The sequence below is a fragment of the Falco naumanni genome, chromosome 4, assembly GCF_017639655.2.
Source record: "Falco naumanni isolate bFalNau1 chromosome 4, bFalNau1.pat, whole genome shotgun sequence".
NCBI lineage: Eukaryota > Metazoa > Chordata > Aves > Falconiformes > Falconidae > Falco > Falco naumanni.
This window is the reverse complement of record NC_054057.1, coordinates 40,773,288-40,798,041: the sequence shown is the minus strand read 5'-3', so window position 1 is coordinate 40,798,041 and position 24,754 is coordinate 40,773,288. Positions and strand designations below refer to the sequence as shown.

General features: G+C 42.7%; 1 protein-coding gene across 10 annotated transcripts in view; it reads right to left on the bottom strand.

Moving 5' to 3' along the window:
* Positions 1-22,649, bottom strand: part of CACNB2 (calcium voltage-gated channel auxiliary subunit beta 2) — a 253,729-nt gene extending 231,080 nt beyond the window's left edge. For 3 of the 10 annotated variants that reach the window (XR_005827445.1, XM_040590894.1, XM_040590892.1), the window contains exons 1-2: positions 22,485-22,649; positions 11,030-11,122 (exon numbers count right to left, since the gene is read on the bottom strand). Coding sequence is in view for 9 of the 10 variants with exons in the window: in XM_040590894.1 (XP_040446828.1) it covers positions 11,030-11,122; positions 22,485-22,583 (192 nt within the window). In the remaining variant the exon portion in view is untranslated. The remainder of the gene's footprint in view (positions 1-11,029; positions 11,123-22,484) is intronic. The other 7 variants (XM_040590878.1, XM_040590880.1, XM_040590879.1 and 4 more) reach the window with 4 other exon arrangements.
* Positions 22,650-24,754: the final 2,105 nt, after the last annotated feature.

Below are 24,754 nucleotides of genomic sequence, written 5' to 3'. Positions count from 1 at the left end.
ATGCAAATTTAAAAAATATATTCTTTTCATCATTCAAGAGCAGTCAACAAACAAAACTATAATAAGTAACTGTAAATTAAGGAATAGCTCTCACCAGAGGCTCATAATAAATGTGACTGTGGGTTATAAACAGTTAATGAGTATTATCTGCATATAAAGGACACTGCATTTAGCAGATATGATACAGGCAATGTACAGAATAGGCTTTGCTTCTCAATCCTTTGTTTCTTTTTTAAATTGTGGCTTAGATTATTCATTTTCAGGTGTGCCACCACCGATCCCGACTGTGAGTGGGAATAAAAGAATCCAGTCCCACTGGAAGAAAGATGAAATTTCTTGCCTCTTTTTCAAGACAGAGTAACTCACATAATCTATTCATAGGGTTTCTGCAGGATTTATGATAACGGTGTCTATTTTAAAAGCGGTTCAGACAGACAGAAAGAGATGAAGAAAACAATAAAGAGTCTACTGGGCTGAGGTGAGACTCGAGCAGGACTGGAAAAGGAAAGCCACTGCCCTGCTGGGTGAGGGGAAATAATCTTACTTTGGACTCCGCTAATTTCAACATCTTCACAGCTAACCTCCTAACAAGACCTGCCAGTTCATACAGAAGTTCAGGAATTTGTAGACCTGGACGCGAGGGGTAATGCTTTTCATTACAAGTCACAGTTTAGCGCACATGGGAATTGGATACCTCAAAGCGCAGAGCAGAACCTCCACATCTCTCAGTGAAAATCTTGGGTGCAGGCCTGTATGAACCCCAAGCTTTGACATGGACTTGGCAATCATATGTTTTCATATGTAGAGTTTCCCCTGCACGGTTCCCATTCACCAGCACTGCTCCCTCACCTGCATCTGAGCCCAACAGATTTAGAATTAGTCACTCCGTTTTAAGAGCGAGCGTTTTGTGGTCAACAGAAAATGTTAAATACAAAAGTTTTAATACAGCATTAATAAATCATCCAGCTAGTTTAACCAGGGATTTTAGGAAACTGATGCAAACAGAGAGAGGCATCAGAGCATCAAAAAAATAGGTATTAGCAGATTTGCCTCGGAACAGCAGAAGGAAGAACCACCTGCTCTGTTGCTGACTGGTTGGCACAACCCCTTCTCAGGCCCACTATCATAAGGACACTCCGGCAGCGTGAGTGGCTTTGACTGTCATAGCTGGCCAGGGCTGCGCTGCTAAGAGAAAGGCAAAGCATGCACTTTAACAATGAAATACAGATATAAAGGGTGGTTCAAATAAGAACTGCATACCGCTAATGTGTATAAGTGTTCTTGAAGTTCAAACTACCTACGGGAGGTAATCTCAAAAGTTTCTGAAAGTCTGCTGACAGAGCATTGTAATCTTCAAGAAGTTTCTCTCTTCAAAACCTTCAGCAATATTTTACCTAACAATGCAAATTAAAGCTATTTTAAATTGCATGCAAACTTTCTAAAATAAATAAATATCACATGTAGGCTTGAACACTGTGCAAAAAATTTAAGTACTGGTCTAAGTAGCTCTTGCTTATGAGTAATTAATGAAATATGATGAAAAAAATCTTAAACCTTCCCAAGTTGTTTCCATAAAAAAAGCACAGAGCACACTGCCAATTCTTCCAGACTATCTCCAATGAATCACTGCTTCTTAGGCCTCAAACTGATGCTGTCTCTTTTCCACTTGGCTCTGTCATCTCATTTGGAGGCTTTATCTCAACACCACACTTTATCACCACACTTCTTTGTCATGTAAGGTGTTGACTCATTTCCTACATTCAGATTTCAAAGTATAGTAACAGCATAGTTGGTCAAATCTATTAATGTGCTTTTGTTTCTCTGTCAAGTCTGTAACAACACTTTAAATACTGTTCACTTTTCTCAGATAGTAACAGGAACATTAAGATTTTGCAAATTTTACCCTTTGATATCTCCAAACTGCTGATGGAGTTTGAGAAAACTATTTCTCCTAAGCACGGGAGATCTTATTTTAACATATTATTTTAGCATGTTATTTAACAATACAAGCAGCTTAGGAAGCATCTTATTTCCATTTCAGTACAAATGGCAATGATGGATAAATTGTAGCTAATGTCGAAAAGAGACGTGTAAAGCCAACCAACTTTTGATTATACTGTATTACTAACTCTGGCAATTTCCTTGGCAATTATTTCAAGGACAAGGCTAAAATAATCTTTAATCTTTTCTTATTATAAGCAAATACTTCCTTGACACATTATTGTTTTCAAAATAATTCCTAAAAAATAAGGTCAAAGAAGGTAGAAAAAGCATGATTTATTTTTCAGAGCATTATGCATGCAATAACATGTTTTTAGAAAAGTAATAAGGGGAGATTACTGAATATATACTATAATTTTCATAGTTCATAGGAAAAATAAACCCAGCTAGCCATGCTTCACTGTTTCTACAGGAACAACAGCTCCTGTCTTCAGCTAAGTTGCTCCAAAAATGAGATATGATAAGCAGATCTTTGAGAACCCACTGATCAACCAGGGCTTAAAGCTATATTTCTAACATAAAAGACACAGCATTTCAAGGTAATTTGGCATAAAAGCAGAAGTCTAGTTTTCATCCTCTAACAGCCTTCCCAGACTTACGGGCTATTTTCCGGTTCAATCTGCAATACAACTGAAAACTGAAAAATACCACTGGAAACAATATGAGGAAAGATGTCAAAGGCATATATAGATGTTTCTCCCTTTTTCATTTCACCCATTCTTCCCTCCTTCAGCTCCTCACTCATCTGCAAGAACCAGTTCTCTTTCCCACCCAAGACTTGATTAACATATAACTAAACCATCTGATGACAACCATATATCATATAGGAAACTACAGTTTTATGTGGAGTTTAGAGTTAATGCTATGCATCTCAACTGGATTACGAATGACCTCCTTTGGCAGAGACGGAAGAATTCAGTTATTCTACAGTATTAGATTTTAAGAAAGAGTAGCTTTCCAGTTTTTCATATACCTAGTAGGACCTGAAGCAGTCCTACCTATTTTTCAGACTAGTCATATTTGCAAACTAAAATATTATGTGACCATTAGTCAAAAAAAAAGCAAACCCATGCACTATTTGTGCTCACATAGATGCCGCTTTGCAATTCAGTAACCAGAAAAAAAGCTTTACTGTAAATTCCTTAGAAGATCTACAATTCATTTCATAAGTAGTGGAGCTCTAAGCTTTTCAATGCACCTGATATTCCAGCGAAGAAAAGTCTGAGTGAGAGCACACGAAAAAAGCAACTTTCAAATCTACAGGAATATATAGTCGGTGTTGGAAGCACTGTCTAAATACACACCCCAAGAGAAGACAGCTCTCCGCTGTGACTGCCCATAGAACTGGCAACTTCGTGACCAATTAGACAGAAATGGCACTTGTATATATTGCACCGTATCTACTGTGAGGTAGGAAACCAAACACTCCTGAGTTTGAGCAGAAATGTACTAGTGGGGTATCCTGAAAGATGAAAGATGCAGTAGATCCCTGTGGCTAACACAAAGTATCTGTCTTTACTCCTGGAGCGCTGCCAAGGACCAGGAGCAGCCCAGCTCCACGCTGGAGAGAAATCGCATCAGCTTGCTGCACATAACCAAACAGCACCTACTTTTTCCTGAAAGCACTTGCATTTTGGAGCAGAAGATGACTTTGCTTTACAGAGGACCAAACTGTTCCCTTGTGTTAGGCATTCATTCCCAAGCAAAAAGATACAGCAAAAATGCAATATTTAAAATGCCAAAGTCACTTCAGATTTACTTTTCTGTAAAACGAACTAAAGTCAATTCAGCAGCAATGTTTATGGTGCATTTACATATACTCATAAACATGAATTTTGCAAGTGACTTAAAACATCTTATTTCTAAAAATACTCCCATGTTTTAAGACCTTTTTTTAATAAAAAAGCAAGCCAATGGACTACTCCATTCAAAAAATAATTAAAAAACCACCCTAAATCAATTCCACTCCAACTAAATAGGCCTGTAAGAAAAAGTTGTGAAAATACTGCGTTTATCTTCAAAAACTATTTTTGACAGTTTTTGCATTAGCTATATTAAATACATGCATTGGAACCCTTGTGCCATTGCAGATACATTGTACATCAGGGCTTACCATCACCAGAAGACATCTGTGATAGCACATAATAAACCTTGCATCTCACCACAATGTTCAAAATTATTATTCTAAGACAATGCTGCACACAAGAACCAGCAACCACAGAGAATTTTCTGGGAGAAGCAGGAGACAAAACAAAACACTTGATCCTCATTCAAACCTAACTGTTTACAACTGTGTCATTTTTTTCTTGGGATTCCTGCTATACCCCACCCAAAAGAGCAGCAAATACAGGCATGGAGGTTCTCGGCAAGCTCTAAGGCTTTGAGAGGTTCAGCTCATGCAAAGCACACCCCGATTAGCACAAAACTGCATGACAGAGATCACCAGAGAGCAATCACCAGTCATGAAGATACTTGGCCAAAAAGAAGACCTAAACACACAGTTAGGCTTAAGCCCTTCTGCACATTCCCAATGCCATGCTCTATGATGGAGGAGTCTCCAACTGCGTATTTAGCAAACCCGCAAAGATTATATGCTTTACCTCCATCAGTTTGCCTAATTGCTGAAAACACCCTCACACCTCCACCTGCCTGAGCAACCAAGCCCTTGCCTCCTCCTCCTCCCTCGCAGCGGCAGCGTGGAGGCAGCCCTGGCACCTGCAGAAATCCCACATGGCCAAGGGATGCACGAGTCCTGTCACACCCTTTGAATGCCCCACTATGAAGGGACACATCTAATGCTGCCAAACTTGAGTGCAGGCTATGGTAGTCCCTGAGCAGCTGGAAAGCCCCATTCCTCCTCTCCCTGACAGACCCAGAGGAGAAGCACGCGGCCAGGAGGTACACACGAGACCGCAGCAATGAGAATGCCCAAGGAGAAGGTCCAAGAGCTGTCACCAGCGGGGATGCCACCTCCCACCTCAAGGCTCGCATCTCCCCCGTCCTCTTGCAGGAGGCCACATACGTCCTTCTCAAACACCTCGCAACACCCACCCATCATCTTAAGCAAGCTCAAAAGCAGTGCTGGCAATCAGCTCAGCAGCCATCAGATATGAGCCTCATCTTCAAAATGTCCACTGCTGCTTGGAAAAGGATGCGTTGACTTCAGCCGCGTGCAAAGTAACATCAAACATGTATGCCCATTCAAGGCTACAAAGAGGGCTCCTATCCTTCATTTTTTAATAAAGTTTTGTATTTAGTTGTTCCCCGTGTAATTTTCTCACACCCTGCTACAAGAAGAGCAAACAGACGTGTAAGAAGAGCTTTATGATGTTTTGCCTGTTTGTTGTGGTTAGAGGGTGTGTGGTTATTTTTAAACACATGGCAGCACTGTGATTTCTATTCTTAGAAACCATTTGAGGCAAAAAAAAAGGCCCATGAAAGAACCGAAGTCCGCAAATGAACTTCCTTTCCGCTGGGTTTTTCTCAGCCATCTCCTCTCCAGCCATGCGTGCCAAAATCTCATGCTTTATAGGGGCATCTGTTCTATTCTCTCCAGGCCAAAAAAGGAGACTTTTCAAACCCTTACTACAGCTGAGAAAATCTATAGCTCAATGAGCCTAATGCGATTTTCCCATGTTTACAGACCCTAAAGCACAGCTCCACAACTGCCACCAGAAGGGAAAGTCCCTTTCTCCTCCCTCCACCCTTTCTTCTTCCAGCCACACACCAGCAGTCCGGGCCCCTTGTCCTCCTCCCACTCCCCACCTAACTGCTTTTTACCACATGACTGAGGAACTGAGGTACCAACCATGAATGAAACTCTGCATCAACAGCTGAACTGACACATTCTTATGAATCCCAACCAAGTGCTTCACCCACTCTTCCGCTTTGAACTTGGTATATTTCATACAAGAAGAAAAACATTAACAAAAATATAGTTGCTTTCCCACACTAGTACTACTCCTAGAGACGTCCTCTGATTTTGTAACATAACAAATACAGCCTCACTGGATTTGACTAAAAACTGATTAACATTGCTTGTCTCATAAACAAACGGCATGTCTCATAATCAGAGGCACACAAAGAACGTGAGAATATATTAATTTGCAAATGAGGGGGGTTTTTTGCAATTATTCATTTAGATTTTCTGGCTAGCCACAATCTTGTTCACACGTAGTCTTCAAGAAGCAGGAGCAGTCCTAGCAAAGAAAGCGTAAGCAGGTTTTCAGCATAAGATTGTCAGCACTGGGCATTAAGACCAAAGCTAATATCTGTGCCCACTCCACAGCAGTTCCTCTGCAGCTCAGCCTGTAAATGCGTTGCCTCACTGGCAGGCTGCGTGTAGGAGCTGAACACATAAGCTCTTCCCCTCACGAAAAGGAAAACAAGTCAAAGCTGAGCTCTCTATCGGGGTGTGGGGGGTGGCAATTAAAGAGGAGGAATACATTTCTGACACAGCTCAGTTCTCCCGTAAGCTCAAGTTTAAGAGGCATGTTTATGAGCAAAACTAAGTCAATATTTTCAAATAATTTTTTAGTGCAAATCTTAGTTCTACCATTCATAAAATTCAATAGGTAATTACACAGCTAGGCAAACGTCCTTAGAGGAAAGCAGAATAATGAATTCCCTACATAATTATTTATAGCTGGTTTCTTGAGTGAACACAGTGTAACAGGCATCAAGCCAATATTTAAAGTCAAAAAAACAGATTTGTAAAATCTTAAATATTTCAGTAAGTCCACAGTCTACCAGTCTATTTCACAATCTAATCTGCCTTTAAAATACACAAAAATCCCAACAACTCCGTCTGCCTCTGTGATTAATCATTAGGATTTAAAATAAAATCTCAGCAAAGACAGGTCCAGAAGCACAACAACAAAATATGTAATGCTATCAGAACATGCAATTTGCTTAAAATAATGTTGCTGGGAAGTACCATAGTGTTGCCTGCAAAATATTTTGTCTGATCCGTATTTTGAAAAAACCCTTGGGAACAAAATCATTACTATGCATCAGTCAAAATGGCAGCAAGTAGAGATCAGATCCAATTCAGTCTTTCATAGCTATCCCTAAGAACAAGCTGCTTATCACTCCAAAACTGAAAAAGGATGATGAAAACTATATAACACAATGTTCTTTAGCTCCCTGAAGACAACTGATTAAAGTCAGTTAGGAGCTGATTGGTGTGCAGTGATGCTTCTGCTCTCCAAATACACTGCTTAATTGCCAATACAACTTCACAACACAGCAGAAGGGGAAAAAAATTCTTCCCTACCCTGCTACTGAAAAGTCAAGCAGTTGCTGCTGGCAAGTGATAGGAAGGCCAAGATGTCGATTTTTTAAGCTCACCAATAATATTCTGGAGACAAAACTAAACACATTTTTTTGGTAACCAACAAATAGAACATGGTCCAAAACACTCTCCTAAACTCTCATAGGTTTTACAGTGTCACAAGTAAAAAGAAACAGAAATAAAAATCTGTATTAACAGATAAAATTCAGAGTACACAGGAGGTTTAACAGGATTGAAAAGAACATTTTTAAAATTTGTGTTTTATATATATGTATAAATGCTCTTGCTTTGGTTTAATGCTTCTTTCATATGCATTAGAAACAATACTGGATAGATTGTTCTGCTCTGTTGCAGCACTCTGAAAAACAGATTGAAATGGAAAAGATCATTGCACACAGGGCTGTGCAGAGTGCATTTCATTTTCTTCATACAACATCAGGAATTTTCAAGCAATTTTAATAAAATGTTTCTTTGTTCTCTCTCATTCAAATAAAACTAACTTGGCATTATTTTTACTACTGTATCATTTGATACGCATTGCAAGAAACTTGCCAGGTACATACTGGAGCCAGAGGTGCACATGTCCTTAAGGAAACGGTAAAATGCAGATACAATAAAGCTTTGTCAATGTAAGTAGTAGATACTAACTCCCTCCCTCCTGCAGCAGCTTTAACTTGAATGGTCAGTGGCTCTGTGGATTAAAATGACTAAATCCTATATGCTTGCTCTTGCACAGTACCTTCCACAGGCATAACGTTTCTTTAGGACTTGACACATTCGTCTTCTTTTATCCAGCACCAATATATATCTCTGTTAGGAAATGCCCACTTTCCATCAACACTTACGACAAGAAACTGCATGCCTCTCACAGCTCTCGCAGTTTAAGGACAGGTCAGCTAAATACGATGTAAAAGCACCTTCCAAATAGTCTTTCTTCTTTATGAAGAATGCAGGCAGACCTTAGCAATAATTGTTCGGGACAACCCCAGGATTCCTTCTTGAGTGCAGAAAGAGTAATCGTAGAGATGCATATAAAAGTTGCAGAACAAGTTAAGTAGTGAATGTGAAAGGAGACAAAAAGTGATGGGGAAAAGGGGAAGTGGGAGAAAAAAAAAGGTAACAGTAGGCATCACATCATAAGCATGGCTAAAACAGAGAGTGAGTGTCCCACATCGAGATCAAAACCACTACCAAAAAAAACCCACAAACCCCTCCTCAGGCAAAAAATTACTTCCTGGTTTTAAGACAGCACTACAATAAAATAACTAAAAAAAAAAACCCAGAAAATAAGTATGTCACTGATTCTACTGAGTTTGGATTCATTTGTCCACTCTGCTTTTCTGCAGCTGTCACCCATCTGAGGAGAAACACTAAATTCTTGGGAGTCAGTTTTTCTCCTGCAAGTAAATGGTTATGGCAAAACAATTATGTTCATTTACACTGTGCAAAATATCCTCCAAGAAAGACAGTGACAAGCAATATGCAATAACCAGGCAGCTTCTGAGAAGGGCACGGCAGCTGAGCTGGCAGAAAGCAACTACACCCATTCAGTTTGATATCTGGGACACTGGGCACCCTGGTCATGCTGGTGGCAATTCTTCCTTAGTGCAGAAGAACACCAAGCTTCCGGGGAGGAGAACCAGAGCAGGAAAGCCTGTTGAAGACACAGTCCAAGCTCCGAAATAAACCTCTTGGCAGCAACTGTGAAGAGACGCTTTTCTCATACATCTGCTGCAACTCGAACAGCTCTGCCTGTACGTTACTTACTAGGAATGTTTTGTGATGATTTCTTTTTTTAAATTTAGACAATGTTACATAACATATTTATCCATTAACATCCCTTCATTATCTTCAGTGACAATACCATTTCAAAACTGAGCTTTGCTTCGGCAGTCTCTCACATCTCTGGTTTTCCACAGAAGCCTATTTTACCTTTCAGTCATTTGCATTCTATCAAATTTAGTAGTTAAGCAAGTGAAGTTATTTCAGGGAAATACATAAATCTTTTCTGTAAAATCTACACTTGAGGTAGTCACACTCTATGCTTCCTTTACAGCCCTGGGAAAGATATAGACACTTTTAGAGTATAGTTCACCAACCCTGTTTTATGTTCTGTTTTGCAGATTTGATAAATCATGCCCCACAGTTTATAGAGCCAACCAGATCTACACTGACTGCAGAAATCCACCTCTAACATCTACACGTAGTTTGATGATCCACCTCCTTGTGCTACATCCTCTTTGCCTTGCTCGCCCTCATGACAGCAAGAAGAGGTATTTGAGACCAACATCAGACTCCGTTTAGGTAAACAAGAAAGGCCAAGAACCATGTGCAGCCAGTGTAAAATAAACACTCATACTCTGCTAAAAATGTTCTAGGCTGAATTCAACATTCACGAGGAGCTAAGGAAAACAGCAACACAGATTTCCTTACAAAGATTCCATGGAACTGGGAGATCCTGTTGCTGCTCCCAAACACTACTTGGACTCCTTTTTCAGAGTATTTTTAAACAGGACAAAAAGTCTCAAATAAGTAATTTACTGATAAAGGGGTTTCACCTTCATATTGTTTAGTGCCACTGTAGAACTCCCTTGATCAATTAACATATCAGGCCCATGTCCAACAGGCACTGAAATGTAATAGGGGCCTGACTATCAAATGCACAGCCTATCACAAAATCTGCTGACATGATCACAGTAGGACAAAGTAGAAGAATTTTACAAACAGAAGATGTGTACTGATACAACCAATGTAACAGCAGTGCAGCCATTAATGTTTTGAGATGGAACAGCATGCAAGACAAGCTGGTAGAGAAGGTCTGGTGTCTGCTTGTGGCAAAACCAAAACCTCTGCAACAAAACCTCCTGAATTCCAGAAGCCTTCCAACAAAGTCAACATTTGCAAAATCATGGCTTAAATCAGCAGGGCATGAAGAACTGTATTTCAGACTCCGCACAGGCAGAGACACTGTGATGCCCTGAGTACCCTTCATGCTCAACCATAAGGCACATCAAAACGCACCCTCATGCCACAAAAGTACAGCTTCAGTAGCACCGTTTTGCAGCCAAAGAGCACACTGGGCTCTGGATACCCTTCCCTGCATTTTCTGTCACTTCTGTTAGCCACATTGCGCTGCCCTCCAAGCATCACACAGGTCTGGGATCCCCATGAGGCTTCACTTGGGTCTCTCCCTTTGAAGGAGACACACACAGAGGCACAGGTCATGGGAGCCTACAGCACCACTTCATCCTCTACAGGCCTTTCAGCATCAGTGCTAAGGGGACAAACACTGCCAGGGATTTCCCCTCCAACCCATGCCTTAAAATAACACTGGGATATGGGAGGAAAGGATCTTAGTTAACACAGCCTCACACAGCAGTATTTTAAGCAGGAAAACCCTGAGGACTGGTAGGGTTTTGATGCTTTTTCCCAAATGTTGCCACTTTAGGGACTCCCATCAGACACTGCCTCCTCCTCCAGCTCTAATCACCTGATGGCATTAGAGTAACAAAAATAATGAAAACTACTATACATGGAAATGAATGAGAAATGAAAAAGTATTTTCCTGCCAAGATCAAAACAATAGCAACTAAATATTTCTCACTGTGCGGCAGAGACTTCTGCTGTTTCTCAGGCTCCAGTATCACTCATTGATTTGACAATTTACCGAAAAAAACCCCTCGAACATTAACATCAGCAATTCATCCAGTTTTTTAAAAGCTGAAAACAACACACCTGGCGTACAAAACTGTTAGAGGTAGTGTCAGAAGATGTACTCCCATCTGATCCTTTAAATCGGTTTTTTCTTCTTGCCCCTTTACCGTAAGACTGTAAGGAAAAAAAAAAAAAGAAAAAAAAAAGATTAGAGGAATAACATTAGTTTGTGTTGCACAGAAAGCTTTTAGTACAAGCATCACCAGTGTCTCCTAGGCCAACTGGGATTCAGATGATCAGTTTCATGCCAATTAATAAGCCATATATTCAATAAGCAACTGATGGGACAATATGAGCAAGTGCTCACCAACACACCCAGGCTTGGCCAACAGAGTATGGAATAGTTTGGGTTTTGGTTTTTTTTTTTCACATTCAGCTTTGGAGAAGCATTTACAGACTTGTACAGCCATAGTAGTATTCATCCAAGTCAAAATTATTAAAAAGTACAGTTTGGTTTGCAGCTAGTTATAAAACAGCTAGGAAAGGAGACAGTGGACCAGTCTCCACTGCATCACAGCTACAAGCCGTCAGCTGAGGGAACATGAAACAGCAAGGAGTGACCAACAAGTTGTTGGTTCAGATACAGCCTTAAAACCAAGGAAGAAGAATTTATAATATTTATGTATTTTTTAAAGCTCAAGTAAAAGCAGTATAACAATTAAAAAAAAAAAAAGGAATAAACATGTAACTGAAAAAGGGATAACATACAACTAAAAAGCAAGGGTTCACTTTTATCTATTAGGAAAGCAAAAGGACACCAAGAGAAAGCAGTGGCTGGCTGAAGCAAAAATGACCGAACTATGGTTTAGAAACACAGCAAATGGCTCAAACCCACTGCCCCAAAGCTACTTGTTTTGTGCCACAAATATGGACCATCAATAAATATCATAAAACAAATTTCAAAAAACATGAAAGAGTTTAAAGAACACTATTAGCAACCAGTTATTTTTGTGGTGACTGTAAACCATGCCATGACATCTTCTCAGAACCTTCCCAGGGCATCCCTCCTGGGTACAGCAAAATCTCACAGATTTGTTCTGGGCATCTAAATTGAGACAGCCCTTTCTATCTAGTCACATCGTTTAAATTCATCTAAACTTACATCAAAATTATGACTTGACTACTTCAAACATTACTTTCCTCGAGGTTGATAAATGCAATGTTTTTTTGCTCACTCATCATGCTGCTGTAAATGTCATTTTACTAATCCATCCCTCTGGATCCTGTCTCCTGTCTTTAGATACCTCCCAGAGTTCCCTGCAATAAACAGGGTCTTTGTCATCACTGTCAAGGCCTGCCTTGGCCTGTGCCCAATCTTAGCTCTCATCTTGCATTCAGCAATAAACTTTCAAGTTCCACAATAACTCAGGGAGGGGAAAAAAAAAACAACCTCACAAAACCAAACATCAGCCTCCATCACCTACATGCTAAATTTTCAGACAGTATTTTCATATCCTCCCCCATACTATCTCGCAATCCTTCTCCCACAAATAAAAATTCCTTTACAGAAACCTCATTTTTATCATAAAATATACAACAACAAAAAGCCCCTTGATAACAAGGTACTAGTGCGCTGGTATCTCAAGATATCACCCTAATAAATTACATTATTTATCCACTATTATTTCCTAGGATTCCAAGTCCATGTATCCGCATCGAGCTGTTGGCTTTGGCCACAAGCCACTGCTGGCCCCAGGTCTAGGCACGATGAGAAATTCATGACCAGCTTGTTGGAGCACATGGCCATGCACGTGTTACAACGCAACACTCCTGACAGCCCAGTCCTGACGCAGCAAACCCTGGATAAAACTCTGCCTGGGTGCACAACGCGTGTCCTTCCCCGGTCTTGGGCAATCTTCAGAGCACCATGCTGAGCTCTGGGCCCCAGTCCCACCGGTTCTCATAGCAGGGAGCCTCACAGGCACACTGAAAACCTCATACTGGTACATTTTTAAGATGACGACTTCAAAATCCAAGCTCTAGCTCTTAGCAGCAACACATGACGGTATGATGAAATATTTTGCAAGCTAAGAGTAACTGAGGAGGATGACAGCCACTACTAACTTCAGGTCATTTGTCAAGTGGACGATTCCAGGTAAGCTGCCACCATGAGATGCAAGAGAATGACCTCAGGCTGTATCTGGATGATAAGTGTTGATTCTGGGCAAGTTCAGAGCACTGCCTGAAATCTAGTATTATACCAAGCTTTTAGAAAGAATGACTCAAGTTACAATAGATCTGTCAGCCTGCTGCTGATTCTCAGCAAAAATGATTTAGTATCTGTTATGTCACTGAACTAACAATGACTTAGGAGACAAGCAATGATTTTCCCCCAAAATACGGATTTATGGGAAATATATTTTGCCAAACTCATACGATTTTTATAAAAACATAAATAAACCATGCAAGAAGTTTCTGAAAGGCACATGAATCGATAGTACGCACATTGGTTAAGGCAGAACTATATAAAAATCAGCATGCTACACATTATTGGGAAGAAAATAGGGCTTTCTGATAAGTCTAGAACTGTAACCCAGTAGATCACAACATGTAAAATTAAAATGGAATGAGGAATGACTTTACATGGTTGCATTTCTGTAAGATCTCTTTTGTAATAGAAAGGTCTTTATAGATCTGTAAGAATAAAAAGTAGCTTGTAACTACTGCTACCAGCAAATTATTCAAAACATTTCCCACTTACTATCAGAAACATCTTTTTCTGCCTAATATAATTAAACATAATATAATATAACTTAACATAATATTCTGCCTAATGCAATATAATATTAAGGTACCTAAAATACATAAAAAGTATCTTTGGCATCCGTAGCCTTCAAATAAAATATCTTTAAATCAAAATTTACCTCTTAAAAATGGTTTACTGAGGGAACTGTATGTAGTTATCCACCAACATTCTGACTCTGTTCTCCTCAATTTTTGTGGAAAAATATGGAAAGATACAAAAAATAAGGAATTCTTAACAGTCACACCACTGCACAAGAATATAAAGCATCTATACAATGCAATTTCATAAGTAATGTAATAGTGTAATCCCCAAGGAGATACTAGAAAAAATATTCACATGTTCTCTTTCACAGTCACATTTTTTGTATTTGTACCTGGTCTCGACAATATTTATTTTGTTTACAGAATCATAGCATTCAGTTTTATAACACAAAAATTTACTACAAAGGCTAAAGAGGGACTAGACTTGACTAAAGAGTGTCTAGAGTGATGAGGATAAAACAAGCGCAGAATAAAAACACATTACAAATACAGATAAAACGCACACTTCTCTACCTGCACAACAACTAAAAGCATTAACTTTGGGCAACACCACACAGCAGATGCGGCTCAGACTGAAACTCACCTCGATTTTTCAGTGTTGGGTTTTTTTTGTGCACAGCAGCATGCACATTTTTGTTCTAGTCTGATATAATGGAAACTAATCAGGAGCACAAGCTAAATACTAACTTTAGACACATAAAAAACAGTTGACATGGTGACAGGCCATGGCTACGCAGTGTAGGGAGTTGGTTTTACACCTGCTGCTGTGTACAGTCCGACTGTGAATCAGAGGAAAGGGGAGCAGTTTCAGCACATGGGAAAAGTGGGATTTGATGACTCTTCTCATTATTGTAAAGGATGCTAATCTGGATTACATTCATCTTCCAGCCCTTCCAAGCTTATTCCCACAGTCAGAAATGCCTGAAACTTTCTTCTAAAAACGAGGTAAGTCTTCCATAAACAAAACAGATTTTAACAAATTTTTAAAAATTAACTGTCTCTGTCATGTGGAGAATCATGAATACTCGTTCTGTCATATGCATTGTTTTGCTTTTTGACTGTATTTTTTCCATAAGATCTTAATGTGAGAACAAGACCTTTGTACAAAAAAAAAAATTAAAAAAATCTACCAGTTACTTTCAATTCTGCGAAAAACCAAAAAAAGATAATTCTTTTTAACAATGAACCCAATATGTTACTGTGATTTTCATATTAAAATTAGCTGCCTTATCTGTGTTCTGTGCAGCAGTTGGCTGCAATTAAGTAGCTAAAAATAAAGAGCTGAATCATGATGTGCGGACATTGGCCAGTAAAAGCACCAACACGGGGCAGTTGTTCTTGAACTACACAGTAGCTGTACCGAACAGAACCACCATAAGGGACTAAATGTCTCTGCACCCCAGTACACGGTGCCCAGTGGTAAAATCTCAAAACCCAACACAACCGACTGCCTATGGCACACCATCATTGCCCCAGCTGATTTTAATACAGCCAGCTCCAGCCCTGTGAACAAGCCTGTTTATACAAACAGTTCGCTGACAGGAACATTCTCACTGGATTTCAGCAGAACATCTTACACAAAGTTATGTGTACATGCGTTTACAAGATCAAAACTGTAGCTTGGTTTATTAGTTAGATGTGTGAAGTTATTTTAAAAAATTGGCTGAGTTGCTAGAGATGAGAAACACAACACAAGCATTTATATTCTACAGTTTCTTAAAATACCTGGCAGACAATATGAAACTTAAAAAAAAAGACAAAACCAAACCAAACCTATCAAAGTAATCCTGTAAAAAACATTTCATCAACACATCAACAGTCTTAATAAAGCAAAGAAAGACTGCTTCTCTGCTTCCCAACTCTGACGTCAAAGTACACTGTGCAACCTTTAGCCAGCCCATGTAATCCAACATATGGAAAGCATATGAAGCACTACAGGCATGCTTAGCAGTTTCCTGATAATTAGGTTTCTTACACAATTACTTGTTATTGCAAAAGATGAGATCAATGTTGCTCAGTGAAACCCTTTAATTTTAATGAGGTTCTGCCTCAACACATGAAGAGCATGCATCCGTAACATTTAATCCTCTAACACACACAGCAAACAGAAGGCATGGTTTACCCCTGTATGCAAAATACTATCACCTGGAAGAGGAAATACAAAACATTTAAAATTACCAACTAGCTACAGCTCATCTTCAGTGAGTCTTAAAATGCCCTTCACCAGTAACCACTCCAATAGTAATTTATATCAACGCAGTGGTGAGGACTATACACATGGTGAGCCTGAACCTTCACTAATTGTCATAGCGCCAGTCATGGAGACTGATGGCAGGTGGCAAAAATAAACCCTTAAAAACTAGCTTGCTGGTCTCCTTCAAAGAACGAAGGAAAGACGCAGAAGACTTAGACAGCGGTCATTGATGTCAAGTCAGGTCTCGAAACAAAGATGCAAGAAAGGAACTGGAGAGAACAAAACCAGAAAATAAAAATTCGGAGCTGGAATGAAGCTTACACAATCTCTGATGAACAAATGACCAATTACAAGGATCAAAAGAATCAAAAGTAAAGAGTGACCCTCTGAAGGATTACAGAATCACTAGAAAAGTCAGAAATGAAAGAGTGCCTTGAGCATTTTGCCTTCCCATGCAAAAGCTTTGAAAGATATTTAAAAATGCCCATGTCCCAGAAGAAGAATAGCATGCAAGGACAGTGTAGAACATACGCATCCAGCTCCATCCACCTCTTAGAAGAATAAGCTATTGCCACTTTAATTAACTCCTTAGAACAAGCAACACAATGTTCCTGTAGGTCAGACCTCCTGAGCCCGCTCCAGTCACCGGCCGGGCTTGCCAGCACTCAGAATCAATTCCCTTCAGCTACCCGGGGGTGTAGCCTCCAGCATCGGCTGCGTAACTGTAAACCCCCGTACCCAAACAACACAAACTGCATATATGTGGATATAGAAGTTCAGCTACAGAAAGAGATGTGAGTATTTCTGATCTTTGCACCACAAATCACACTAATCTTATAAAGGAGGGGAGGTCAACCTTCTGACAGTACAGCCAAGGGCTGGAAGACGTACATAGACCTTGGTGAGATGCTCCCTACCACTCCCCAGCCCCATTCCATGATGAGAACAGGGGCAACAGGGCAATGTTGGACACAGCAATATATCCTGGCTTGCCTCCATCTCAGGGCTGGGGTTTCAGGTCACCCTACAAGGTCAGCATCAGTGCAGTCCTGTGACAGGCACGCAGCCCTGTGACATACCTTCAGTGAAGACGCTGCCTGAGGAGCACACATTCATGTCCCCACAGCAGAGAAGAATCCCCAGGTTAGGTTATAAAACCTGGTTTTCTTCAAACTATTTCTTTGCTTTCAGGACATGATTCAGAAAAGACAAGGCTTCCCTTCAGGAATCCTACCAAATTGAGGATCTCCATATACAGTCATCAAGTTCAAGCAAGCTACACTGATGAGTCTGTTAAGTCCATTCCACAGTCCTTTTATGAAATCCTCCACCTACACCAAACAAACAAACAAACAAAAAAAACCACACAGAAAAAACCCTCTACAAATACTTTATTTATCCAGACTTGCATACATAATCCAAAAATAAGTATTTGACAGATGCTTCTTTTTCCCCCATAAAGAAAGAAAACCATTTCTGCTGAGAAACCTGTAACAGGGTTAAATCTTTGATGCTCTTTTCTGCTGGCCTGTGATAACGCCTTGGCAATACTACAGCCAGAAGTAGCCTAATTCTCACCAGTTCCTTCACTTGTAAGCCATCTCCCAGTGCTCTCACCCTGGCCCCAGACCAGGTCACCTGGCAGTTTCCACCTGCCAGACAAGACGTAGGGGACTTGGCCTGCTCTCCTCCCTCCCAGTGGCTTGGGAACCCACCTCGGTGCAAACCTGCTGCATCTCCCCTTAACACCAGTGATGAAGACATCTGCTCCCAGCTCAGCAAAACAGGAGCACACAACGGCAGAAGGCATTGGAGCTCATGCCCAACCCTGCTGTGCCTCCTGCAGCCTTTGGAGACTGGCAGCCAAGTCGTAGGCCACGTGCCTGCTCCTCCCCACCTGCTCTCCGTGGATTTCTGTATTTGCCTTACACAAGCGAACAGAGACCTGATGCTGTGACAGAAAGGTATCTGCAGGGAGCAACAGCCAGCTACGGGGAAGCTTCCCCCTGATAAGGGTCTGCTGCCTTGCTGACAGAGGCTAAGGCAGGCCCTGTGAGCAGGGAGGGCAATTTTGGTTGCTCTGTGTTATTTTGAAATTCTTCTATCCTGGCACAGGAAAGAACCAAGTAAAAGAAGCAGAAGAGAAGTAACTGAGACTCCAGAGAAGCCAGCCTTGGAAGAGTACAGGAACTTTTCATCCGTAACAGTTTGAAATTGTAAGCCTAGAGACAAAAGAAGACAAAACCAGCAATCACCTCCAGAAGATGGTTACCAGATATGCAAATAAGTTAGGACTGAAACTTCTGAATTGTTTCAGAGGGATTTTAGGCTCTAGGAAAATGTGAAAAAAAAATTATGATAGCCCATAGATGCTGATGATGTATTAATACCCAGGTGGCAAATAAATGTCTCTGGAAGAGATAAGCATGCAAGATCACCTAGTACTGAAAGAGTTCAGGACAACGCAAAATAAACCCAAGTAGCAGAAGAGAATCATCAGAAAAGTAACAGCTGACACCTGAAGAGCTTTCCTCGGTGAGAGACTATTAAAATTTATTTTGGCCAGTAAGGAGTAAGGTTACCACATCAGGAGAGAAAACACTACCTCTTGCTGAGGACCATGAGAAAGTCCAATGAATGGAGTTGGATTTCATCTCTTCATTTGTATATACTCTGCTGAGCTGCTGCCACACAGCATCTGGCTTATCTAGGGATGCTGCCAGAAGAGAGTAAAACCTTCCATGCATCTATAACGAATGGTTATTGTTATTATTTAAGTAAGGAAAGGGATATAAATTTCGTTTGTTTATGGCTTGCAAAGTATTTTTGCAAGTCAGTACTGGGAACGACGCTGCTGCAAAATGTTTCTTTGATGAATAGGTAAACACAGTATGAATTGTGGTAAATCAACTCGGCTGAAGAGAGCAGCAGAGGGCAGTGTGATTAACCTGCTGAGAATAAATCCCCAGCTATTCTTTCCATTCCCCACTACCCGAAAACAGGCAGTGAAGGGATGGTGCTGTGGAAATCCAGAAAGGACAACAGTCAGTGCTAAGGCCAAATAACTAAGCTGATATTCTGGAGTCACCACGTGCACGTTACTCTAAAATCCACATTAACACAACTGCAGTCAATCCAGAAGGAAAACTGAACAAGCCTGTCCCTAACCCCATGCCTGCAGTTTACCTCCAGCAATGCAACCTGGCCAGCTGGAGCCAAGCACTCCTGGGATGACGAAGCCTTTAGACTTGGAAGGGGGAAGCACATCCAACATTATCAGGGCACAGAGGAAATCTAAAGGCAAGTAAAAGAGCTGAAGAAAACAAACAAGAAGAGAACCGTTATAATTTAAAATGTGTCAGGTTTAGGACCTGCACTGAGAGATGACGCATAAGAAGGCAAGAAAAAGAACAGGAGGAAAATAATGAGGGATAGGGAAGAATTCATTCAGGGTAAGATACCTTCGTCTACGAGGTAGTCTGTCATTGCTTGATACAAGGTTTTGTTATATTTTCTTCAAAATATCTTGTATAATTCACTGATCTGATTTGCTACAACTGTTCCTATGACACAACACAGGCAGCTTTATGATGAGAAAATAGCAACAGATACTGAATCTAATGGTTTCTGGGGACTGGGGGACTTGGAAGTAGAATCAGAAAAAAACTACATGGGAGCAAGGGAAAAGAGAAGAAGAAAAGAGTTACCATGAAAGGCATTAATATGCTATGTTATAATACCAACAAAACAGCACAGCATCCGGGTTAATTCAAATTATTAAATTTATTATGCTACTAATTCAACTTCCTAGAATTAAGGGGTTCTTGAAATAAAGAATTAAAAAGAAGACTGGAGTTGATTTTTGATAAAACAGATACTGATCATCAAACACTGATGCATTTGAACAGAGTTTGCTTGTTTTACGATTTCAGAAGATCAGATGCTGATCTTAGTAAAAAAGGGCCACACCTAGTACTATCACTTTGCACTGACATATACCTGGACGTTTGAGTAACTCCACAGTGTAGCTGTTAGCATGTGCATTCATTTGGGTAAAACTGGACACCTGAAACTATACCGCAACCCCATCTGGACTGGGATCACAGTGAGTACCTAGAACTATGTTTTTAGAGTAATACGGACCTAAAAGCCACAGAATTTTAGGTAGTACAGAATAACACATTAATACCTTGTCCCCATTGCAAATAACTTCCCAGGGAGAGTAGAACTGTCATGATCAACACCTAGCGATTTTATTTTTGTTAGGAAAATGCATTGTGAAAATTGGAAATAGATTTTACACAGAGGCCACCTAGGAATGTTTCACATATTTTACTGCCTTTTAAGAGTAACTACTTCTAGAGTGTTAACGACATTCACTCTGCCAAGTGATGACAAGTCTGGTCAGAATGGATGGACAGGCACAATCCCAAGGTATCGACCGTGATGTACAGCCAGGTTAAAAGAAATCCTCGGCTTTGCAAAAGTAAAATTCTTGGATGAGAGAAATTTTGAGGCTTGTTACAAAGCCTACAAAGGCTCTCCAATTATATTTTGCTAAATCATAATTCCCAGAAGTAGCACCTCAGAGAGAATACTTTTAGGAGTAATATCACAAGTTGTTGGGTTTTTTGCCTGACACATTACTTGGCATGAAATGTTTCTAGGACTAATAACTCAAGTACCTTAGTGAAAAAGATAGCAGTGGGCATAACTGAAGTACCCGTAGGAAATCTACTTGATGATTCACATGTTCTCATTAAGCCTCTCCTCACTGTGAGCATGTTCTAAAGCAGCACGATCTTACAATATTGATTTTTTTGGAAGTCACATTAATGGAGCAAAAATTCAAATCAGAAAAAATGTCTCTCAATGCCGTGCATGCTAACGAATTAACTAGCATTAATTATTCAGCCAAAGGGCTCTTTTGATTCCACAGTGTTATCTCCTCTACACCAAAGGTTTATGTTTGGCTAGAATATGTACATATGGAGAAGATACGATTCTTGTTTTGCCTAATGGCTTTGGTTCCGAAAACTGAAAAACATTCCCTGAACTAAAAAGCTGCATTTTATCTGTCTTAAAAACTGGGTATTTTGGGCTGCAAAACCAGTTCTGTGGAACAGAATATAAGTACTTCAACCGAAACATAAATAACGTGGGTGTTAGCAAACTATCCTTCCTCTCTAAACAGAGGTTCTTTATGCCCAGTTAAAAGGAGGCGTGAAAATCAATTTTATGATCAGTATTTGACATTTGCCCACAGCAGAGAGGCACCGTATGATTTGACAGTTTCCGATTCTGTGCTTAGGGCTGAAAAGATATAAAAAGGGGAGGATTTGTAGGTCAGAAATTAGTTCCCTTGCCACTGCTTCTGGAGAAGCTGGCAACGCATATGGCCCTACTGAAATGTCTGTTCTGCACTTGGAGGCTGCAATCAGATTCACATCCAAAGAGACACTTTTTTTTTTTTTTTAGCTTAACTTAGTCTCTGTTTCAGTGCCTGGATTTTGTTCTGCTGTCACTGGTTCCCATAAGTAAAGATCAATTAGTGAGTCTTTTGACAGACTGACAGCATTTTCCTCTGGCAATCAAGTGCTTCCGTGATGAAACTGGACCACCTCCTCAAAGAAAATAAAGCACTGGAGATTAGCTTTGGCAGCAGAAATAAAAACTGCTACCCCAAAAGGAAGAAAACTCTGTCCTAACAAGAACAAGTGTGTTTGTAATTTAAAACTCACGTAGATTTTACCACCCTTTTACTGGGTTCAAAAATAGCACCATAAGTCTTTGTAGCCAACTATTGCAAACTCGAAGATATTATGCAACATTCATACATTAAACAGGAATCACCTTTCAAAACATACAGTCTTTACCAAGTGTAAAAACATCTGTACCCTGCCTCCCTCTCTTCATCCATCCACCTGAACGCAGCGCATGCGGTCCGAGTCGTTAAAATTTCGGCGACGCCCGCACAACCGCCCGCTGCAGGCTGATCCAGCAGCTGGAACCTGCAGCGTGCTCCACACCTTCAGCTCCCCCAAAATTCCTGCTCAGCCAGCCAGCGGGAATCGCCGCACCCCACGCACGCCGGCTGCCCGCAGCCCGTGCAGCCGTGGGGAGGGCTCCAAGCCGTGCGCGGTGAGCATCAGGTACAGGCACAACAGGTCACCGGAGCGGGGACAAGCGGCTGTGGCCTGCCAGGGCGCGTGATGCGTGCACGGGAGAGCGCCCCGAGGGCGCCGCGCCCCCGCCCCCACCCCGGGCCGCGGGGTCCCTCCCGCCGCAGGAGGTCCCGCCGCGCGCGGTAACTCAGCGGCATCTGGCGGGGGCGGGGGGCGCCGGGCGCCTCGGGGGAGCCGCAAACTTTTCCGGCGTTGGGGACCCGAAGTTGAAGGACGGGGCGCGCCGGCAGCCCCGCCGCCCTCTCCCGCCGCCCGCCGCCCCGGGGCGAAGCCCGCCGCGCCCGGCCCGGCCCCGCCGCCCGCGCCGTACCTGCGCCGCCGCCGCCGCGGGCAGGGGATTGTCCAGCAGCTCCATCTGCACCTCCTGCGCCGGGCTGGGAGGCGATTTGGACATGTCGCTCTGGACCATTGGCGAGCAGCGCGGGCGGCTGGGCGCCGAGCCCCTCGGCGGGGCAGAGCCGAGCCGAGCCGAGCCGAGCCGGGGCGGGGCGGGGGGCGCCCCTCAGCGCCCGGCCATGCCGGGGTGGGGGGGGGGCACGGGCGGCGGCGCGGCCCTGGCTGCTGCCGGCGGGGAGAGCGCGGCGCGGCGCCGGGGGACGGGGCACCGCCGCCGCCGGGCGCGGGGGGAGGGCAGGGGGCGGCGCGTGGCGAAGAGGGAAAGTGACAACGAGCATCTCCCTCCCGGCGGCGGCCGGGCGGCGCCTCCCTCCCCGCCTCCCTCCCGCGCCCGCCGGGCGCCGCGGGGCGGGGGCGGCGGGCGGCGCAGGGGCGGGCGAGAAAGTTGGGGCTGGGGGCGCGGGGGGGCGGCACGCTCTGCTTTCCCCGCCGGGCCGCGGGAGGGTGGGCCGGCCGGTGGGCGTGCGCCGGGCCGGGTCAGCTCAGCTCCGGCGCGGCCGTGGTCGAGGGCGGGAGGGGCCCGCTCCCGCCGCCGCACCGGGGCAGTTCCCGCACCGGGGCAGTTCCCGGCGGCTCGGGGGCGGGGCGGGGCGGCGGGGGGGCGCCCACCGGGCGCGGCCGGGAGAGCGGCGGGGGCAGGGGGACCCTCCCGCGGCCCTGCCCGTGCGGCATCGCATGTCTCCGCTCGTACCGGGGCCCGAGGCACGGTCGCCTCAGGGAACAAACCTGCGCTTTCCCGGGGTAGAGTGCCATAGGTCCGTCCCGTTGGTGCGGTTTCTGCGTGTACTCCTCGGAGAGTCCCATGTGCGTATCGGCAAGGGATGAGTAACGCCTGTCTGGCAGGCGAGGTGAAGCCCCCTGGTTTTATACACTCCCTAGCAGCACTGCGGTGTTACCAGGTGTCTCGCAGGCTTGAAAGACCTGTTCAAAACCTGGCCCAGGAAAATCACCCTCCAGCCCTGCAATGATCTGTCGTTCATTGCTTGGAAGCAAAATCCAACTTTACGGCTGTCCTGGCGGAGACTGAGCCTTCCGACCGCGTAACAGCACCACGGCCTGTGGCGGGGACGATGGCGCGGGAAGGCCTGCAGCCCCTCGCCATGGCCCGCGGGTCGCAGCCGTGTCCCCACGCAGCACCAGAGGGGAGGCTTAGGGTTTCGGTAGCACGCTGTGATTGATGGTGAAACCTCTTACCGGTTGGTGGTGAGCAGTGAAAAATGGGTCTGCAGACTCTGGGTGGCCTAATGGTATAGACTTAAAATGGCAGCCACTGCTGGGAGTAATGTAATAGTCACATACAGGCACAGAAGCCAGCGAACCGAAACCAGCACAAAGCCCGTTCCGTTTCAAGTACTTTCAAGCTTTCTCCCAGTTGTGTGGCCAATTCACCACATTTTTCATAACAGCCAATAAATTTCCTCTCTAATTAGCTTACGCCTATGGATTTTCTCAAGTGTATAGTGAAAATATCCTGCAGGAACTACCCATTTTTTGTGAAGGCACTGGCTTTCTCTGCAAGTGGATGTGCTCCTATGTTTGAAGATGCTTGAGAACTTTCACTTCTCCAAAAAGTTTCTCATTTCATTTTGAAAAGTTGTCATGGTATTCTTCAAAAATAATTTCTAGAATTTTGTCAAAGTTGTTGTCTGTGGCAAAACAGAACCCTAATTTTAAGTGAAGAGAACCTCTCTTACGTTCTTACATTTCCTTCAAGTAGTTCAACAGAGATGCTGAATAATCTTGAAACTATAAAGTTGCTAGAGCCTGGACTGCTTCCAGATACTCTCTTAGCAGCTGTAACCAAAAAGATATTTCCTCTTTACACTTTTGGTGGGAAGAATGCATACTTCACCTGCTAATATAGGTCTTGAAGTAGTTGTTTCTTTGTCATTTCCAAATTAGATTGTTTTAATGGAATTACTTTTTGTGACCGTCACAATAATTAAGGAAGGATCATATCTAAGTAAAAATTTACTAAAGAATCTAAACACAGTATTCCTGTTAGTGATTGCTAAGTGGGGGCAGGTGTTACTGAAAGATGTTGGCTTTGACTTCTAACACCTTTATAGCTTTGGAACCATTTACCTTTCTGTTTCAAACCATTCTCTACAAAAGGCGCTTGATCTACCCTGATTCAGTACATTTACTTGGTAAATTTTCAGGCATCCATCTGAGATCACCTAT